Source organism: Bos taurus, chromosome 6, assembly GCF_002263795.3.
Source record: "Bos taurus isolate L1 Dominette 01449 registration number 42190680 breed Hereford chromosome 6, ARS-UCD2.0, whole genome shotgun sequence".
Classification (NCBI taxonomy): Eukaryota; Metazoa; Chordata; class Mammalia; order Artiodactyla; family Bovidae; genus Bos; species Bos taurus.
The window spans coordinates 58,416,137-58,436,764 of NC_037333.1; the positions used below are offsets into that span (position 1 = coordinate 58,416,137).

The following is a 20,628-nucleotide window of genomic DNA, read 5'->3' on the forward strand; positions in this document are numbered from 1 at the left end:
AGCAATATGGTGGTCTGGCCCTACCAACTCCCCAGCCTCGTGTCATCCTAAGAGGACCACCTCCTTACATCACACACCCCACTCATGCTTACCCAAGCTCAGGCTCTCCAGCCATCATTGCCCCTTTGCCTCTCACAGGTAGCGCCCTCTTCTCGGAACAGCCCATCCTCTTTCCTCCTGCCTCACTCACTCAGACTTCAGGGCTCACAGCAAGTTGGTAAAGTTGTTATTGTTACTCAAGCTCCCCAGTAAAGACCAGTAAAAGATGTTGAGTGATCTAGAGCAAAGTAAAAAGCAGAGTGTAGAGCAGGGGGAGGCTGGCAAGGCCATGAGGCCAGGCAGCAGCTGCCGGAAGGAGAAATAAGGGAGAAACCTCAAGTGAGTGACAGAAAGGAAGACTGCCAGAATCTCGTGACCACCCTGTTCAGGATCATAACTGAGTTGTTTATTTGGGAGAATAAAAGGTGAATTCGTGTTTTTTTTTTTAATTGGAGTATACTGAATTAGTGTTAAAAGTCTCTAAGAGTCTAATGTGTCACTTATTTCAGATTCACGTGAAAAATGGAGATCACATGAAAGGGGCACGTATGCTCATCCGGGTGGCCAACAACATCAGCAAATTTCCGTCACGTGAGTCCTGAGGGGAGCCAGGTGTCCCCATTTCTGCCTGAGTGTAGCATGGTTAAGATCTAGCCTCTCTAACTCTGCCAGCCTCTCTCTCTACACGTAGTGAGTCGTTTCATCCTCACAGCCACCCCATGAAGAGGTGTAACCAGCATTCCCAAGACCACCCCTAGGTTTGATAATTCACAAGGAGGACTCATATAACTCAACACAGAGTAGTGCTAAGGTTCAGATTTATTATGAGGAAAGGATACAAAGCAAAACCTGGAAAGGGAAAAGGTGAGGGGCAGGGCCTGGGGGTCAGGTGCCAGCACCCAAGCCCCCCCTGTGCTGTCCCACTGGACACACTCAGCGCCTCCAGGCAACACGTACTGGTGTCTACCGGCATGCACGTGACTCAGTGCCCAGGGGTGACCTTGGGGGGCTGGCCACATAGGTACCCCCTGATGAGCAGGTACCCAGTCTTGACTCCCAGAAAGCAGATGCTCAGTATAAACCCCATTGTTTGTACAGAGGCCAGGCACGGAACCATTCATTCCCTGGTCTGGAAATGGTGGGAACTCTCCCAAAACCCAAGTTCCCAGATCCCAGGTTCAAGCAGGTCTTTTTCAGGCGACCAGTCTCCAGTTTGCACACGTGTCCTATTTTCTCTGCTTTATAGATAAGCAAACTTGGGTTAGAGAAGTGAGGGGGCACTTGCCCACGATCATACAGTCAGCTAATAAGTCTTACTCTGTGTTCTCAACCACTGTAGGTGCCTGCCTCTGAAAGCGGTCCCAATATTCTAAGACATGTCGTCATAACATTTTTCAGTGATTAGATTTTGTCACATTCTATATGACAGAGTCAATTTTTTTCTATAAAGCGTCAGATATCGAAGGCTCGGGGATTTGTGGGCCAGTCTCTGCCGTTTTGGCGTGAACCATATGTAAATGAGCACAGCTGGGTTCCAACAGAACTTCATTCTTTTGGACACTAAAATCTGAACTTCCTGTAACTTTCACATCACAGATTTTTATTCTTTTGATTTTTTTCCAACCATTTAAAAATGTAAAAGCCCATGGACCATACAAAAACAGAGGGGCAGATTTAGCTCACAGGTCACAATTCACCCCATTCTTTAAATGAGTTTATTTTTGTTACATGAAAAAGACTAAATAACTATATGTGGCTGGCAAAGGGTGTGCTAGACAGGCACTCTCCTGATGCTGGTGGGAGCAAACATTCCAGAAAGCAGTTTGACAATTTGCACTTGAGTGCGCACACGTGTGTGTGTGTGTGTGTATTTTTTGTTATGCTCTTTGAGCCAATAATTCGACTTCTAGGTATCTGTCCTGAAGAAAAAGTGCACTCAGGTTAGTGCATAAAATTGTTAATCTCCCCACTCATTCATCAGCTGTCCTGTCAAAGGCAGAACTTTTATCTTCGAGGCAGGAAAGGAAACATGCCAAAGGTTACCTCAAGGGAGTGTGGGGCCCGGTGTTATAGGCAAATCACAGTATCAGCAGGGGAAAGACACCCGATGCACCGCTGTGCCCTTTCCTCCTCAAACGGCCCATCACAGGTTCTTTGCCAGAAAAGGCAGATTGAGAGAGATGCGATCCTGGCATCATGCCAGCGCTCCTCCATTTGCTTTGCAGACATCGTACCCATCCTGACATCCACTGTGATCGAGTGTCACAGGGCCGGCCTGAAGAACTCGGCCTTTGGTTTCGCAGCCATGCTGATGAGGCCTGAGTACCGCAACAAGATAGACGCCAAATACAAGAAGAAGATCGAGGCGATGGTCAGGTACGTGGCAACAACTGTTCCTACCGTCTAATCACAAGTATATTTTTCAGAACACAGCTACTAATGTGTGGACTGAGTAAGAACACAGATTGGGGAGAGCAGTTAGGCTTGTACTCAGCCACCAGGAGCAGGAAACCCAGCGACGACCTGAGTAAGTCAGGATTTGTCTGACTCACACAGTCCCAGGCTGGTATCTCTGTGTCCTGCTTGTCACCGAGGACAAAAAAAGTCCCCGCCTCACAGCTGCACAGCTGTGGTTGTCTGACATCACGTACCATGTTCCAGGCAGGAAGAAAGTAGGGAAATCAAAAGACGAGAAGGTTTTTGCCTTGTTAGTTAGCAAGGACATGGCATTTACCTCTTACTGGCTAGTCCTCTGCTGCGTGGCTCCCTCTAGCTCTGAAGCATATTGCTGAGTAAAAACAAAGCTCTGCTGGCCAGGATGGCTGTTAGGGAGGCAGCAAACACTGTCGGCCACGGAAGGACAAAGAGTGAGTGCTTCTCAGTGTAAGCAACTTGGTGATGACACAGCCTATTGCCAAGGGTTCATTTCCAAGCTGTGTGTAGCTCGAAAGGCACACAAGTCACAGCCCCGCTTCAGAAAGCAGTCCAGTGATCTGACTTTCTACAGGAAAACCAGGGGAAAGTACCACTCATCTTTACAAAAGGAGAAGGCAGTAGCAATCATGTGGTAATTCTGTATTACCAGGTCTGCAGTGATGACATCTGGGGCGCCTGTTGGTCCGATTTTGACCAGGGAACTCAGGTGTACCTGCATGCTGACCCAGAACTCCCATGTCAGCCAAGGGCCATGGCTACGCCAGTAACAGCAAAGGGAAACCAAGTACTACTGACTGCCAGCTGGGCTCATGGCAGGGAACTCTCACCTGGATAGGGCTACGTGGACCACTCCTGTTTTTTTTTTAAAGCCAGTAAGCCTAAGTAGCTTCAGACCAAATCATCATGACCGAGCATGCCTGCCAGCATGGGAAATGAAGTGGGGAGAAAATGCTGGAGCACACTGACCCCCAGATTCGTGCCACACCAGCCTGCGTGCCAGTTTGGGGAGGCACTGGATCTCGCCCCACGCATGAGTGCTCTATAGCTGTGTGGTCTACTGTGGTAGCCACTGGCACATACGGCTATTTACATTGAAAAGTGGATAAAATTTAAAAGTTTCTCACTACCCACATTCCAAGCGCTCAGAGCTCTGTGTGGCTCCTAGCTACCATATTGGTGAGCACGCAATTAGAACACTGCCGCCAGCATGAAAAGTTGTGTTGCGCAGCCCTGGACAGCCTTTACCACTTCAGTACACAAAGCGAAGTGGCGGGCTCACTGCTCCAGTGATCTGGGAGACGGGATACAGCCAGACCCAGCCATGCTTTCCGCACATACTGTGCTGTGGCCTCTACCCACCCCCCAGCAGAGGTGGCCCATGTAATGCTATGGTCTGAGCCATGCTCATTCCTCTTGCTCCTCGCTGGGCTGGAGCATGGGCCCACAGTCTCTAGCTTGTATCTCTATATATAGTCTCAGGACCATCATGAAGAAACAGGTGCATTTCATGTGATTCTTCCTCACAGGAGACCTGATACATCAGAGACAGAAGAGGCCACAACCCCGTGTCCCTTCTGCGAATTTCTTCTCCCAGAGTGTGAACTCCTCTGTCCTGGGTGTAAAAATAACATCCCATATTGCATTGCAACAGTAAGTTTCTTTATCATTTCCCTTTCTTTGCATATATATAATCTATAGCCCGCTTGAATACTTGATGTGTTAACACTTTCTTTCCTTCCAAAATCTTACCTCTCAAATTTCCTGCAACATTTAGCATATAATTGCATGATCAATAAAGCTGAAAGTTGTGTTCAAGGCATATAATAACCTAAGTAAGTATGAGGCCCTGCAGAGCAGGAGAGCCCAGAGTTGGATATCAGGTGGTCCTGGGCTTAGATCTTCTTTCTGCCACGTACGGGCTGTATAACCTGGTGCGATTTGCTTTTTACCTCACTAGGTCCCTCCATCATAATCTCTTGTCTATTGAGATGAACTGTAGGTTGACCAGAGAATGCATATGAAGCCTTAATTTAATACCTGGCATGCTGTAGCACTTAAGTGGTGGTTTTTATTATAAACTTTAATATTAAGACCTATTATTCAGTTCAGTTCAGTCGCTCAGTCATGTCTGACTCTTTGCGACCACATGAACTGCAGCACGCCAGGCCTCACTGTCCATCATGAACTCAAGTCCACCCAAACCCATGTCTGTTGAGTTGATGATGCCATCCAACCATCTCATCCTCTGTAGTCTCCTTCTCTTCCTGCCCTCAATCTTTCCCAGCATCAGAGTCTTTTCCAGTGAGTCAGTTCTTCGCATCAGGTGGCCAAAATACTGGAGTTTAAGCTTCAAAATCAGTCCTACCAATGAACACTCAGGGCTGATCTCCTTTAGAATGGACTGGTTGGATCTCCTTGCAGTCCAAGGGACTCTCAAGAGTCTTCTCCAACACCACAGTTCAAAAGCATCAATTCTTTGGCACTCAGCTTTCTTCACAGTCCAACTCTCACATCCGTACATGACCACTGGAAAAACCATAGCCTTGACTAGATGGACCTTTGTTGACAAAGTAATGTCTCTGCCTTTTAATAAGCTGTCTAGGTTGGTCATAACTTTGCTTCCAAGGAGTAAGCGTCTTTTAATTTCATGGCTGCAATCACCATCTGCAGTGATTTTGGAGCCAGAAAAATAAAGTCAGCCACTATTTCCACTGTTGTCCCCATCTATTTAAAACTAAGACCTATTATTAGAAAATATTAAAATGTTTGTTCATCACTAGACTAATATAAGCTTTATTTTAAAGGAAAATAAATTTCGGTAATGTCACAATACTGATTCTTTTATACACAAATTTGATAAAATCTGGCTTTAGTCCTTTTGATGTCATTTCTTCTTAATCAATTACCCACCTATTATTATTATTATATCATGATTTAGAGGTTTGGCTTTTAACTGTAACCATGTATTGTAATTGAGTAACGGGAAATTTGGATAAAGATGAGTTTTACTCTCCAATGTGCTGTTTCCAGGGTCGACATATGTTGAAGGATGACTGGGCGGTGTGTCCACATTGTGACTTCCCTGCTCTGTACTCAGAATTCAAGGTGTAAGTTGTATCATTTCACTTAGTCATACAGACTTATTATCAAAAAATAGACCTTTTATTCAGCCAGTTTCTACTGAGGTCTCTTTATTTGTTCATGTTCCTAAAAATCTCTAAAGACTCAAATTGTCTTCTTGGGAGAATCTTCTATGACTTTTGAGAACATTTTCCTTAAAGGGACTATTGCCTAAGACTTGAATGTTCCTAATTCTTAAGTTGTGTGATGAACGTGTACTAAGACATAGAAAGGAACAGCTGTTTTTCATATCACAATAACCCAAAAGTAAAGGAATATTATACATTTAATCTACTCTGCCTTTCCCTCCCCAAACAGCATGTTAAGCACTGAAAGCACATGTCCTATGTGTTCAGAAAGATTAAACTTGGATCAACTGAAAAAAACCTCTGACTGTACCCAGTACCTGCGGACAGAAGTGGAGCAATGAGCGGCATGTGCAAGTAAGTACCAGGTCATCCACTCACCTTCTCAGGGCACGGGGTCCACAGGGCAGACACGGCTTTACAGTGTGTTCTGCCATTGGTTCCTTTTTGTGCATCATGGAACCTGTCAGATTTGAACAACAAACTAAGACAGGTTGTACAGTCTCCATGGTGACAAAGGTTATTTGACCGAACAGCGTCATGGATTCCAACCAGAGTGTATTTTATCAAGTCACATGGGTTTCTTTTTAACCGGTTCATTAAAACTATAGCTAGCTGTTAAAATGGAGGTTGTTTTAGTTCGTAACTCAGGAGAGTAATTGTAAAAATTTTTGTTTCCAGAGACCTGAAAAATTCCCATTTTTCTTCCCAAGTTCCATTTTTGTTGCATAGCAGCAGCACATAACCCTTCCAGTCTCCACTGGGAAGAACCTATTCATGTGGCCACACACACTGCAGGGGAGGCAGGGAAATGCAGTCTCTAGCTAGGAAGCCAAAAGCTCTACTTGTTTTTCACAAAGCCTGTTCTTGCATTCCTTTACTCCCTCGGTAAACTGCAGCTCCATCCAACCAGCTGATCAGGATGGAAATCGATACCCCCAGTCACCCGGTCCATGGTCAGGTCCTTTCAGCCTGCCTCCAGTGTATCCGGCTGCCCTCCACAGGTGGAGCTTTTGATTGCAAGTGAAAAGACAAAGAGGCCCCAGCCTCTTCGTCTACTTATTGCAGCCCCACTGGCCTTTCGCTGTCCTTGGACTCCAAACTGCTTTCTCTGCAGGACCTGCAGTCTCTCATATTCCTGCCAGCAGCATAGAGTTCTATTTTCCCCTCATCCTCACCAACACTTGTTGTCTGCCTTCTTGATTACAGGCATCCTAGTAGGTGTGAGGTGGTATCTCACTGTGGTTTGATTTGCGTTTCCCTAATGATAATAATGTTGAGCATCTTTCCATGAGCTTGTTGGCCACTTGAATATCTTCTTTAGAGAACTGTTCAAATCATTTGCCTATTTTTTAACTGGGTATTTCATCTTTTCATTGAGTTATAAGAATCCTTAATATATTCTAGGTACAAGTCCTTTATCAGATACGTGACTTGCAGACACCTTCTAGATAGTATCCTTTAATGTACTCAAGTTTTTATTTTGATGAAGTTCAATTTATCTGTTTTTTCTCCTTTGGTTGCTTGGTGTCATGTCTAGGAAGCCACTGCTTAATCCTGGACCACAAAGGTTTTACAGTTACACTTCCTTCTAAGAGTTTTACAGTTATTGCTCTTACATTTATGTCTTCAATCTATTTTTGTGTATGATGTGAGGTAGGGACCCCGATTCCTTCTTCTGCACGTGGATGACCAGATGTCTCAGCACCATTTGTTGAAAAGGCTGTTCCTTTCCTATTATTACCAGATGATTGTCTTATTATGTAAGTTCTTTATTTGTATGTTCTAGATATGTCTTCACCAAATTTATTTTGCAGATATTTTCTCCCACTGTGGCTTCCCAATTCCTTTTCTTAATTTATGTATTATCTAAGAGTTGATTTACAATGTTGTATTAGTTTCAGGTGTACAGCAAAGTGAATCCATGATACATTTATTTTAGTGGTCTTCTGATGAGCAGAAGATTTTGATTTTGATGAACTGTATCTTAGCAATTTATCTTATTGTTATGACTTTCTGTGTCTAAGAAAATATTTCCCTACTTGGAAGTCAGGTGCATATTCACCTGTGTTAGGTCTGTGATCCATCCTGAAGTTATTTTTGTTTACAGTGTGAGGTAGGGATTGAGATTTCTTTCCGCCTCAAGTAGATATCTACTCTTCCAACAGCATTTGTTGAAAAGTCTTTCCTTATTGAACTGCTTGCATGCCTTTATTGAAAATCAGCTGGGTTTTCAGTGTGCATGTCCCCTATGTTTATACTACACTGTCTTGATTACTGTGACTTTATAATACATCTTAAAGCCAAGTATTGTGTATCCTACAACTTCGTCATCTTTTCCAAGATTGTTTTGACTACTCTTACTTTTCTATTTCTCTATAAAATTTTAGAATCAGCTTGTCAGATTCTGTTTTAAAAGCTTGCTCAAATTATGATTGGGATCCATTTATTTTTGTTGTTACATAACATTATCACATATTTAGCATCTTAATATATATTTAATATCTCAACTTTTTGAGGTATAATTAATCATCTTGTATTAGTTTTAGGCATACAACATAATGATTTTATGTTTATATTATGAAATGATTACCACAGTAATTAACATCCATCACTAAACAGTTAACAGGTTTTTTTTTGAGAACTTTTAATATCTACTCTCTTAGCAACTTCCAGATATATAGTATTGTTAACTTATAATCACCATGCTGTACATTACATCCCTGGGGTTTATTTGTAACCAGAATTTTATACCTTTCAGCCATGTTCATTCTGCCTACCCACCACCCTGGGCCTCTGGCAACCAACAATTTGTTCTGCATCTGTGAGTTCAGTGGGTTTTTTTTAACTACACATATAAGTGAGATGGGGATTCCCTGGTAGTTCAGACAGTAAAGAGTCTGCCTGCAATGCAGGAGACCCAGGTTCAATCCCTAAGTTGGGAAGATCCCTGGAGGAAGAAATGGCACCCCACTCCAGTATTGCCTGGAAAATCCCTTGGACAGAGGAGCCTGGTGGGCTACAGTCCATGGGGTCCCAAAGAGTCACACACGACTGAGCAACTTCACTTTTCGTAAGTAGATAGTACGGTGACTGAGCAACTTCACTTTTCGTAAGTAGATAGTATAGTTACCTGTCTCTTATTTCATTTAGCATAATGCCCTTCAGGTCCATCCACGTTGTTGCAAACAGCAGTATTGCCTTCTTTTGTATATGTATATACACAAGATATACACCACATATATTTTGTTGAGGGCTTTTGCAACTATGTTTAGAGATACTGGCCTGTAATTTTCTTTTTTGTAGTTTCCCTGTCTGGTTTTGGTATCAAAAGTAATGCTGGCCTCATAAAATGAGTTTGGAAAAGTTTGAGAAGGTAATTCTTTAGATGCTTGGTAGAATTCACCAGTGAAGCCATCTGGTCCTAGATTTTTTTATTACTGATTCAATCTCCTTTACACTAATTGGCCTTTTTTTTTTTTTTAATTTCCTCACAATTCAGTCTTAACAAGGTTGTGTGTTTCTAGGAATTTATCCATTTCTTCTAAGTTGTGCATTTTGCTGGCCTTATAGTGTTTCATATAAGTCTGTTATAATCTTTTATATTTCCATGTTATTGAATATCATATCCCTTCCTTCATTTCTGAGTCCCCTTTTTTTCTTGGTGAGTCTAGCTAAAGGTTTATTATCTTTTGAGAAATAAAAAACAGCTATTAGTTTCACTGAACTTTTCTATTGTCTTTTAAGTCTACATTTATTTCTGCTCTTTGAAATTTCCTTCCACTAACTTTGGGCTTAGCTTGTTCATTTAGCTCCTTAAGTTAGGCTGATCTATTTGAGATCATTCTTGTTTCTTAATGTAGGTATTTATTGTTATGAGTGTCTTTTCAGAAGTGTTTTTGTTGCATCCCGTAAGATTTGGTTTGCTGTATAGCTGTCCCTCAGTATTCTTGGGGATTGGTTCTAGGACCCCTAGTGGATACCGACACCCATGGACGCTCAAGTCCCTCATTTACAGTGCTGTAGTATTTGCATATAACCTATGCACCTCTTCCCATACACTTGAAATCACCTCTACTTATATAACTGAATACAATGTAAATGCTATATAAAAAGCTGCCAGCATGTGGCAAGTTCACATTTTGGCTTTTGGAACTTTTTGGTACTTCTCCTGAATTTTTTTGATCCATGGTTGGTTGGATCTGTGAATACAGAACCCACAGATATGAAGGGCCAACGGTATTGCCATTTTCAAGATTTTTTTTTCTTCTTGATTTCTTCCGTGACCTCAGTGGTTGCTGAGTAGTATGTTTTAATTTCTACATATGTGTACATTTTCCAGTTTTCTTGAAATTGATTTCTAGTTTTGTATTTCTGTGGTCAGAAAAGATGTTTGATATGATTTCAGTCTTCTAAATTTATTAAGACTTGTTTCGTGGCCTGACATGTGATCTGACGACTTATGCTTGTTTAGTCCATCTGGTCAAACACATCATTTAAGACCAATGTTTACTTACTGATTTTCTGTCAAAGGAAGATTTATTCACTGATGAAAGTGGGGTAGTGAAGTCCCCTACCATTATGGTATTGCTCCTTCTCCCCTGAGATACTTTAATATTTGCTTTATATTTACAAATGTTATATCCTCTTGTGGACTGATCCCTTTATCAGTATATAATGGCCTTCTTTGTCCTTTATTACAGTCTTTGTTTTAAAGTCTATTGTGTCTAAGTATAGCTATTCCAGCTATTTCTTTTGATTTCCCTTTTTCCATTCCAGTCTGTGTGTCCTTAGAGTGGAGTCTAGTAGGCTGCCTACAGATGGATCTTGGTTTTAATCTATTCTCTTTTGATCAGAGAATTTATAGTTAAATAGTTACTGATAGATACGGACTTACTACTGCTTTGTTTTCTGGCTGTTATTCCTTTGTTCTTGCTCCTTTCTCTCCTTTTGTGATTTGACAGTTTTCTGTAGTTGTATGCTCAGATTCTTTTGTCTACTATAGGTTTTGCTTTGTGGATACCATGCTGCTGCTGCTAAGTCACTTCAGTCGTGTCCAACTCTGTACGACCCCATAGACAGCAGCCCACCAGGTTCCCCCGTCCCTGGGATTCTCCAGACAAGAACACTGGAGTGGATACCATAAGACTTACATAAAATGCAACAGTCTATTTGAAGCTGATAACAACTTAAGTTCAAATGCATTTTTACTCTCTTTATCCACATTCTGTTTCTGGCATCACAGTTTATATCTTTGTCTCTTGAGAGTCCCTTGGACTGCAAGGAGATCCAACCAGTCCATCCTAAAGGAGATCAGTCCTGGGTGTTCACTGGAAGGACTGATGTTGAAGCTGAAACTCTAATACTTTGGCCATCTGATGCCAAGAACTGACTCATTTGAAAAGACCCTGATGCTGGGAAAGATTGTCGTCCCCTTCTCCTCCTGACCTCAGAGAATGAGATGGTTGGATGGCATCACCAACTCAATGGACATGGGTTTGAGTAAACTCCGGGAGTTGGTGATGGACAGGGAGGCCTGGCGTGCTGTGGTTCATGGGGTCACAGAGTCGGACACAACCAAGCAATTGAACTGAACCTTATGTATCATTAACAAATTACTGTAGTTATAAAACCTTTGCATTATGAGAAGGGTATCTATAGAATAGTTTATATACATAGTTTATTCACTTAATGGATATAATAAAACATTATTATTTTTACTCGTTTAACTTTCACACTAGTTGTAAGTATCTTTCATTAGTCTGCATTTACTTTTACCATTGAGATTTACAATTTCATATATCTCCCTATTATTAAGTAGTGCCCTTACATTTCAGCTTAAAGAAGTCCCTTTAACATTTCTATAAGGCCAGTCTAGTGGTGATGAACCTCTTTAGCTTTTCCTTGTCTGGAAAATTCTTTCTCTCTCCTCTAGTTCTGAAGGATGGCTTTGCCAGATAAACTATTCTTGACGGGCAGTTTTATTCTTTCAGCACTTTACAGGCTAGAAGAGAAGGGCCTGATGTTGTCAAAGCTTCTCCTGAAAAATCTGCTGACGTTCTTATGGGGAGGAGGTTCCCTTGTACATAACAAGCTATCTTTTGCTGCTTTTAAGATTCTTTCCTTGTCTTTAACTTCTGGCAGTTTAATTGTAATGTGTCTTGGCATGGGTCTCTTTGGGTTGAGCTGCTGAGCACTAACTTTGCATTTCCTCATTCTTCTCAGTAAGGTGGCTGTTGTCAACATGATCCTCACTTTATAACACAGGTTCAACAACCTGCCCATACAATTTTATCAACTGAAAGGCCAAGACTGAAACTCAGTACTAATTACAGACTGAAAATTTCTCACCTACATGTAGTGATCCTGCTTCACATTCTAGAAATGCGCAAAATATCATGCTTAGCTTTTATTACTAAATGCCAGTTTATTATTTGAAACCTTTATAAAAGCATATGGGGTTTATTTATTTATTTATTTTTTGGCCTTTTTAGGTATAATGATCCTGAGAAGATAGCATTTTTCCACAAGAGGCTGTGTTTCTGCCCCTAGCAGATTATGGATGGTTCCCTCCTGGATACAGAAAAAATAAGGTCACATCTCCAGGTCACCACTTTCAACTTCTGTAGAGGGACAGTGATATATAACATGCTATTTTTTATACTTTGTATATTTCCTCTTCTGAGTCTTACACATTCAGTGCTCTGTACTATTAATAGTAACCTATGACATAATTGTAAATATTCAGCTTTTTGATATATTTTATATTTTGAAATATCCCCTTTAAAATAAACTGATTAAATATTTGTAATGTTTTCCTGTATTTAAACACAGAAAAAAAGTTTAAAGTGAGAGACTTACACAAATCAAGGCTATTTAGCAGAATCAGTCCTAGAATAAAAACATCAAAAAATCAGTAAAATCAATATTTGAAACAATGAGTGAAACTATAAGCTTATGTTTCCTGAGTCATTATACTATGTAGTACAGAATTCCTGTCAAAAGTTAAATCATTTGACATCCGCTAGAGATGTACATTATTCAGTATCTTCCCCAAGGTGTCCCTGAGTGTTCCTTCCCCATAGTATAGTACCCCGCATACTATACAGGTGAGTATATACTTCCTTGCCATCCAAAACCAAAGTACCAAGGTCATGTAGCCTACCTCTGAATGTATCAGATGATACGATTTTACAGGGTAGCCATCAGCATCCTGAGCATTACAGAGGTACCTACGAGCCTAGGGTAGAAACCAAAGTGCCAATGACGTTTTACAGCACCAGGTATCCATATGAAAACCTCCAGCTTTATAATCTCTTTTTTTCCTCCCAAAGGCTGGCTAGAGGCCTTGGCCTTACTTACTAAGTGATACAAGTCATTATCATTAAACCTACCCATAAGGGGCTTAGACATTCACTAATGAACATAATTGTACCAAAACTTATATAAGAAGATACTCTTCCCAATACACACACCAGTATGCTGCTGCTGCTGCTGCGTCGCTTCAGTCGTGTCCAACTCTGTGCGACCCCAGAGACGGCAGCCCACCAGGCTCCCCTGTCCCTGGGATTCTCCAGGCAAGAACACTGGAGTGGGTTGCCATTTCCTTTTCCAATGCATGAAAGTGAAAAGTGAAAGTGAAGTCGCTCAATCATGCCCGACCTTAGCGACCCCATGGACTGCAGCCCACCAGGCTCCTCCGTCCATGGGATTTTCCAGGCAAGAGTACTGGAATGGGGTGCCATTGCCTTCTCTGATACACCAGTATACTCCTTGTTAATAACTTCAAGAGGCCCGATAATGTTGCTGCAAATAAAAGACTGCCAAAACTTAAAAGATGAAGGATAAAGTAGTAGTAGTAATAAACTAGTAGTTTCTTACAGACTACCAAAGCCAAGATTCAATGGATCTCAGAAAAAGAAAGTATGCTGCAAGGATGATGTGTGGCCTCCAGTGGCTCCAATAAGGATTTGCTGGTTGCTCCAAATCATATTGAACAAGTAAACGACACACTTGCTGACCTGGGTGCAAGGAGATTACAATTACAGTCTTTTTCCCGGGGAGCACAGAGCAAGTTAACAGACACAACTTGCATATCCAAAAGTGATAGAAGAATATGCATAAGAAATGTATGCTCACCCCACTGGTGAGGTGAGGCAGTCATCAATCAAGGAAATCTTCACTGAAGCAGAAGTTTCAAGCAGGGCTTTAACAAAAAGAGGGACATGGCTCAGTAGGCAAAGGCTTAAGGAAACATTTTATTCCCATAATGAACTTAATCTACATGGAAGATGTTTTTCACACTGGTAAATACATTTTAAATGTCTCAAGACTTAATCTTGTTATAGAGGTGAGAGAGACAATCAGTTCCCGAAAGGCTGGGAACAGATTCCAGATTTTACATTCCTTTTAACACATACCTCACAGAAGTAGCACGTACCTCTGAGCATTTACTGACAAGATTAAATAATCGCTAGACACCCAAACCCCAGGCTGGTTCCACAGCCTCAAGGCTCCTCAACAAGCGCAGCCGCAGGTACAATCGAATGTCCCAGCAGGGCTGTGAGCCTGTGAGGACGGAACTGGCTCTCCCAAGGACAAAGTCAACAAAAGCCTGTGCGCGTTTTGTCCCAAACCAGAGGAAGAGAAGAGTCTGAGCCAGCCTAGGCCTTGCTGGTTTGAACCTGATGAAACTCTGGAAGGTTAGGAATGTCTGACAATCCTTTTGCAGCCACAATACCCTCTAATAATAACAAAGAGGCCTCTCCATGAAATTCTGTTCACAGCAGAGGTGTGTGTGGTTGACTTTCACAGGGCAACGGTGTTTGGAATTAGAGTTTGACTCTTCAGCTGCAAAAGTTACATGTTTTACACAAGAGGTTAGTAGGAATATAGTTAGCTTTTGTATCCAATCATCTGCAAATTAGTAAGGAAAAATATACCAACATAATATTTTACTGTACAAGATAACAATCTTAAGAATCTGTACATGTAGCCTGTGAAACATTTTTATTCCTAAGTTTATATTTGGCAAGATATTTGACAATGTACAAAGAAAACCCAGTTCTAGGTGGTGATTATTTTGTATTATGATTTATTTACAAAAGTTCACCACATTATAGTAACTATGCTTTTTAAAAAGTCGGGATTGGTCCCATAATGGCCATTAGGATAAACTCGTAAGCCTACAAAAGCCGCCTTACTACCTCTGCTCCCAGACATATCGCTGTTAGCTAAAAATCTGACTCCAAAGCCCACATGCAGCTTCTAATTCTGATTATACAGTCATCTTGAAGTACAATCTTGTTAGACTGACAGGGACAGTGGAGGACCTACGCAGTCCTAATAACCTCTATAAGAGGTGTACATCAGCCTACTGGTTACATTCTTCTAGCTGTACCACCGTTTATTTGCAATGAGACCACGAGGCTGTCCCATTACACTAGAACATGGTTCCTCTGGGAAAACAAGGTATTCTCTAAGACCAGCTGAGACTGGTCAGCAGGGTAAGCAAAAAGTAGCTGTCAACAGTGAAAGAGTTTCATTTCTTTGAACTTTTTCCTTTTCCTTTTCTGGACTCCTTATCTTTTTCTGATTTTGAAGGCTTTGAAGATTTTGTCTTTTTCTGTTGGGAGGGAAAGATGCACAAAATAGTTAGCATTTGTGTTTATGGGTTAGTTCATCTCTACAATAAATCAAATCTTTATCTGCAACTTAATAAAGAAGCAAGGTTGCAAACGCCTATATCCTGAACTGCGGCTACCCTTGATGTGCTTACTAACAACAACTGGCTAGGCGTGTGGCCTTTAAACTACTGAAAAGCTATTTAGCCTCTAGAACTAGAATATGTTCCCCAATATGCAGTTTCTTAGACTTCAGGTATAGATATACTTAGGAAAGACAAAACAAGCAAGAGATCATTTACACACACAGTAATGCTTTCGTGAAGAATTGTCTTTTCTTTCAGTTTCAGATTAGAGATCCAAACACACAGTCTGAGTAGGGGAAGGAGTGGTGTGTCTAAACAAGACTAGTGAGAGCCACACTGGAGAGGCCACTGCCCACCCCTACCATACACAACAGACTCGAGGGGCACAGTGACAAACGTGCCCACACCAAGGACAGAAGAAGACACAAACTAGATTTCCTTTGCCTTGGCCCATGGTAAACAGTGGGCCGACTCCATAAATGATTTTAACCTTTCCTAGGAAAAAATGAGGATGTTTTGCTCTGAGAAGTTTCTACAGGCAGTTCAATAGCCATAGCAAAAAAAACAACAGAAGGGAGGAATAGTTTCATTAAAAATGCTTTTCTTAATTATGCTGTGAAAATGTGTCTGTGCGTAAAGCACACACCAAGAGCGGAAAACAAAACAAAACAGTCCTTTCTCCAACAGAGAATATGACCATCAATATGATGGCCTAGTTTCTTACTATCAGGCTCCTACACCCTTATAAGAAGCTGTTTATAAAAATGAAATCTATACTTTCTTTACCCTTGGAACTGTGATGAACAAAAAAACTTTTTCTCAGCTTCCTCTGCTACCTGCTAAACAGGCTCTGAATAATTTCAAAAGGCAAGTTACACACAAGGGAACCTGTTTTGAGGGAGTATCATGGCTTCCCCTGTTGGTTATTAAAATAGTACCTTGATCATAGCGTCAGTTTCCAAAGTGTCCTGGTCTTTCTCATCGGACTGAGAGTCATCTTCATTTAACTCTTCATTGTATTCAGAATCCAGAGATGGGCCTGTGCTGTGTCTGTGTGTCTTTACTGCCTGGAGTGAATACGGAGTGAGGTGGACTTCTTTATTGTAAGCTCTTGTGAAGGCTGCTTTCACCTACACAAAAGGAATAGAGGAAGGTTTTTAAAACTTCAAGTGTCAAACAACCCCTTTAAACTCTGTAGGCCTAGAGGCTTTGAGAGACCCTAGGAACCCCTTGAAATTATTTGTAAAATATGCCTGCAAGTACATGCAAGTCTATCTCTATGCATTTTTCTATGAAGAAGTTCCATATTTTTCATGACATTCTTAATAGAGCCCATGACAAAAAGTAAGAATCCAACATTTTACATCAGGGACTTCCCTGGTGGTCCGGTGACTAAGACTCTGAACTCCCAGTGCACGGGGCCAGAGTCAACCCTGGTCAGGGAACAGATCCCACATGCCGCAATGAAGACTTGGCACAGCCAAATAAATAAATGTATTTTTTTAAAAAACTGTAAATCAACTATCTTTAATAAATTTTTTTTTTAAAATAAGAATCAGTATTTGGGAACATTAGGCAGATTTCTAATAATCATTTTAAGCCATCATTTTTTTCTATTCAGTGCTCTCTGCAGTTCTACAAAGTGACAAAGTTGATCAGTAAACCAACAAATCAAAAAAGATTTACAATAAAGTACAGACTAAAGGTGGCCTTTAATTACCACAGAATATATAAATTACATTTCCCACAAAAACAGGTTATTTCAAAATACTACGTAACTTGAAAAGCCTTAACTTCAAGCTTCTAAACCTAACTGCTGAATTAGTGCAAACATTCTAACAATGGATAAATTCTCTTGTGAGAATTTACCTATAGTCATTCCCATAGTCAAGTCAAAGCTCTAGAGAAGGCAAGTCACAGAGAATATAACTTCCGGAACAGCACCAAATAAAAAGGCACCAGGTGAGGTCTTAGATATCACAAATTCATGTCACTTTAGTTTTTTCATGCTCATTATAAGAAGTCTGTGTGTCTGTTACTCCCCCAGGCTCATCTGCCCATCCTTATAAAGAATACATTTATTAATATATTTGCTCCTCAGATTTCACATCATGCTTTCCCATTTAGCATAAAGCAAAGATAAAACTATAAATTACAAAGTCAAGTTACAAAGTCTACTCTTAATATTGTACTCAAATAGTGTCTTTGGAAAGTGCAGACCATAAGCAAAAAGCATTTAAGAAAGAAAAAAAAACTTTTGAAAGCATCTAAAACATTTCTGAAATACTCCTGTATATGGTTAATTATAAAGTGTTGGAAAACCAGTGGAGTACATAGTTTACCTTGGGATCCAGTTTAGAGAACGGACTAGGTCTGCCTCCCCAGCTGCTAATTTCCATAATATTCTCGAAGTCATCTTTCATCAAATAATATGCGTCCATAAGAGCAACAACATCCTGTACTCCTTCTATCCCTTGTGAGGCCAAGGGCTGTACAAGTGCATCTCTTATATGTGACAGATAATCCATGTTTACTGTCCTTTTGCTGGAGTAAGTTCTTAAAACAAGAGAGATACAAATGTAGTCACTGGCAAACTACCACCAGCTCACATTTTGCTAGAATTTAATCCACTTTTAGTAAAGCTCAAAGGAAGGCTTACTAATTAATAGCTGGAGTAGGGAAAGCTTAGCACTTACCCCACTAGGCTGATGGATACACATTAGTGTATCTACACAAACACAGTGGAAGCATCAGAGAGGCACACCCGGGCAAACTGACGCTTCATCTTTAAAAAGCAATGGGCAGAGAACAGGAAAAGAGCTGAGCTGCAGGCCTTCAGCCTTATTAATGAGAAGAGCTGGGAACAAGCCCTTTCCCGCTTCTGGAGGCCACCTACGTCTCTTGGGTCACAGTCCCTTCTTCCATCTTCAAGTCAGCAGAGGAAGAGCAGCATCTTCAGATCTCTGCCTAACTGCTGCCTTCCCCCACCACTCTTTTTTTTTTTTTTTTGTAAAAACACTTAACAATTACATTGGGCCTATCCCGATAATCCAGGGTAACTTTACCATCTCAAGATGAGAATAAACTCGTGTTAAGACATTAAGTTTTGGTAATTTGTTACAGCAGCAATAGAAAACTAATACAGGGTGGTAAAACAAAAACCCATACCACAGGCTATGAAGAGGGAAAATAGTAGGAAGCAGAATTCTATAGGAACAAAAGAAAGGCGTGTCTTGGTTCAGTTTTAGATAAAAGTTAACAGTAGACTAATATTCTCTTCAGGGACCAGAAAGGAAAATGCAATTATTCAAGTAGTTCTTCGTGGTTAAAAATGAATCCCTAAAGTTCTGTCTAGTCAAGGCTATGGTTTTTCCAGTGGTCATATATGGATGTGAGAGTTGGACTGTGAAGAAAGCTGAGCTTTGAAGAATTGATGCTTTTGAACTGTGGTGCTGGAGAAGACTCTTGAGAGCCCCTTGGACTGCAAGGAGATCCAACCAGTCCATTCTAAAGGAGATCAGTCCTGGGTGTTCTTTGGAAGGAATGATGCTAAAGCTGAAACTCCAGTACTTTGGCCACCTCATGCAAAGAGTTGACTCATTGGAAAAGACTCTGATGCTGGGAGGGATTGGGGGCAGGAGGAGAAGGGGACGACAGAGGATGAGATGGCTGGATGGCATCACTGACTCGATGGACATGAGTTTGGGTAAACTCCAGAAGATGGTGATGGACAGGGAGGCCTGGTGTGTTGCGATTCACGAGGTCGCAAAGAGTCGGACACAACTGAACAACTGAACTGAACTGAACTGAAAGTTCACCTAATATTTGTGTGCACATACATTTTCTAAGTTTCTAAACTGTAACAGAATTTTACCAAATAACAAGAATTTTTGAACTTCTTAAACTCCTCTAAGGAGACTGGTTTTCAATTATGTCAGTATCTACATTCTGTGATATGCTAAACTGTATCCCCTACCCCAAATGACCAGGTCAGTTTACTATTAGCATAGGAAGCAAAAAGTAGTTCATCTATTTAAATAGTTCTCTTTCTCCTATTAAGTATTTTGGAGACCAAGACATTATGTATGCCTCCTGGTAATAGACATACTCACAATAACAACAAATAATAGCACTATCTCAGATTTATATAGTTTTAAAACTTAACATTATGGCACATCTACCATCTGGCTTTATTTTCCAAAGTATCCTTTTAAGTAATAAAGCAAGTGTTACACTAATTATAGATAATAAAACTCAGGGCCATGAACTTATCCATTATCATTTATCTAATTAGTAATAAAATAAAAACTAAAACACAAATCTTTGTGACTCATGGTGTCATTATTAGATAAAGGCTAAATATAGTACCCTGATTTTAAAATGTCGAGCATGGAGTAATACTGCTTACCTGAGACTCATATGCAAAGCCAGGTCCTGAACAGTACGATCGTGTTTGCCCATAGATGAGTACTTCCCCAACCAACTTGGGAAGGTAGGAAACTGGGTCATGTACCCCCTCATTAACTCTCCAGGAAGAACACTGGCATAAATGGCCTAAAAAAAAATTAATTGCAGTCCACAAGTTAAATCCAGTACTAAGCTGCTGCTTTAGCAGCTGCTGGCTTCTAAGCAGTCTCTGGAAAGTGAGGCAACACTGTCCCCTGTGCCCTTTCCCTCTGTCTGATTTGCTGATATGGGAAGCTTCAACTTGAGGAAACAACTGATTGCTGTAAATGCCTTGGACCAAAACATGTCATGGCCCTCAGAGGTCATCTCACCGACCTAGCCTCCTCAGCCAGCTGGTCTCAACACACACACCAGCTACTTCAGGTCAATGTCACAGAAAAGATTTTAAGAGGGATAACGAGTGTCTTAAAAAATATATATTGACAGACCCAGGTCAATCAAAGCATGGAAAATCTAATAATTAGAGAAATAAGTAAACTGGGACTTGAGGAAAGTTCTTTTTTTTAATAGGCATCCTTGGTTATCTTTTATAGCCACAGTTTCTAACTTTTTTAAGGCTGGAATTATACATAAATTTTCTACCCTGCTTTAACAATTTTCTGTCATTAGTATTCTTTATATTAGATCATCTTTACAATTTTAAAGGCTGCATAAACATACCATCAAGAGGATTTACCATAATTAATCAGGCTCCTATTGCTGACCATAGAGATTTTCTCCCATTTCTTGCTATCAAAATTAATGCTTTAGGGAGTATTTTTGCACATTAAA

General features: G+C 40.8%; 2 protein-coding genes across 10 annotated transcripts in view; one reads left to right on the top strand and one right to left on the bottom strand.

The window, feature by feature from the left end:
* Positions 1 to 12,488, top strand: part of WDR19 (WD repeat domain 19) — a 78,619-nt gene extending 66,131 nt beyond the window's left edge. For 3 of the 6 annotated variants that reach the window (XM_015471584.3, XM_015471581.3, XM_015471582.3), the window contains 6 exons: positions 549 to 630; positions 2,265 to 2,415; positions 4,002 to 4,125; positions 5,506 to 5,582; positions 5,914 to 6,038; positions 12,176 to 12,487. In XM_015471584.3, coding sequence (XP_015327070.2) covers positions 549 to 630; positions 2,265 to 2,415; positions 4,002 to 4,125; positions 5,506 to 5,582; positions 5,914 to 6,025 — 546 coding nt within the window. In that variant the 3' untranslated portion in view covers positions 6,026 to 6,038; positions 12,176 to 12,487. Of the gene's footprint in view, positions 1 to 548; positions 631 to 2,264; positions 2,416 to 4,001; positions 4,126 to 5,505; positions 5,583 to 5,913; positions 6,039 to 8,442; positions 8,506 to 12,175 lie in introns of those variants that run through there. The other 3 variants (XR_009494782.1, NM_001206027.3, XR_009494783.1) reach the window with 3 other exon arrangements.
* A 1,432-nt stretch (positions 12,489 to 13,920) lies between these two features.
* RFC1 (replication factor C subunit 1) overlaps positions 13,921 to 20,628 on the bottom strand; it is a 77,199-nt gene continuing 70,491 nt past the window's right edge. For all 4 annotated transcript variants that reach the window (XM_024993540.2, XM_024993541.2, XM_059887863.1 and 1 more), the window contains 4 exons: positions 19,799 to 19,944; positions 17,733 to 17,946; positions 16,329 to 16,520; positions 13,921 to 15,306 (listed from right to left, as the gene is read on the bottom strand). In XM_024993540.2, the coding sequence (XP_024849308.1) occupies positions 15,223 to 15,306; positions 16,329 to 16,520; positions 17,733 to 17,946; positions 19,799 to 19,944 (636 nt within the window). In that variant the 3' untranslated portion in view covers positions 13,921 to 15,222. The remainder of the gene's footprint in view (positions 15,307 to 16,328; positions 16,521 to 17,732; positions 17,947 to 19,798; positions 19,945 to 20,628) is intronic.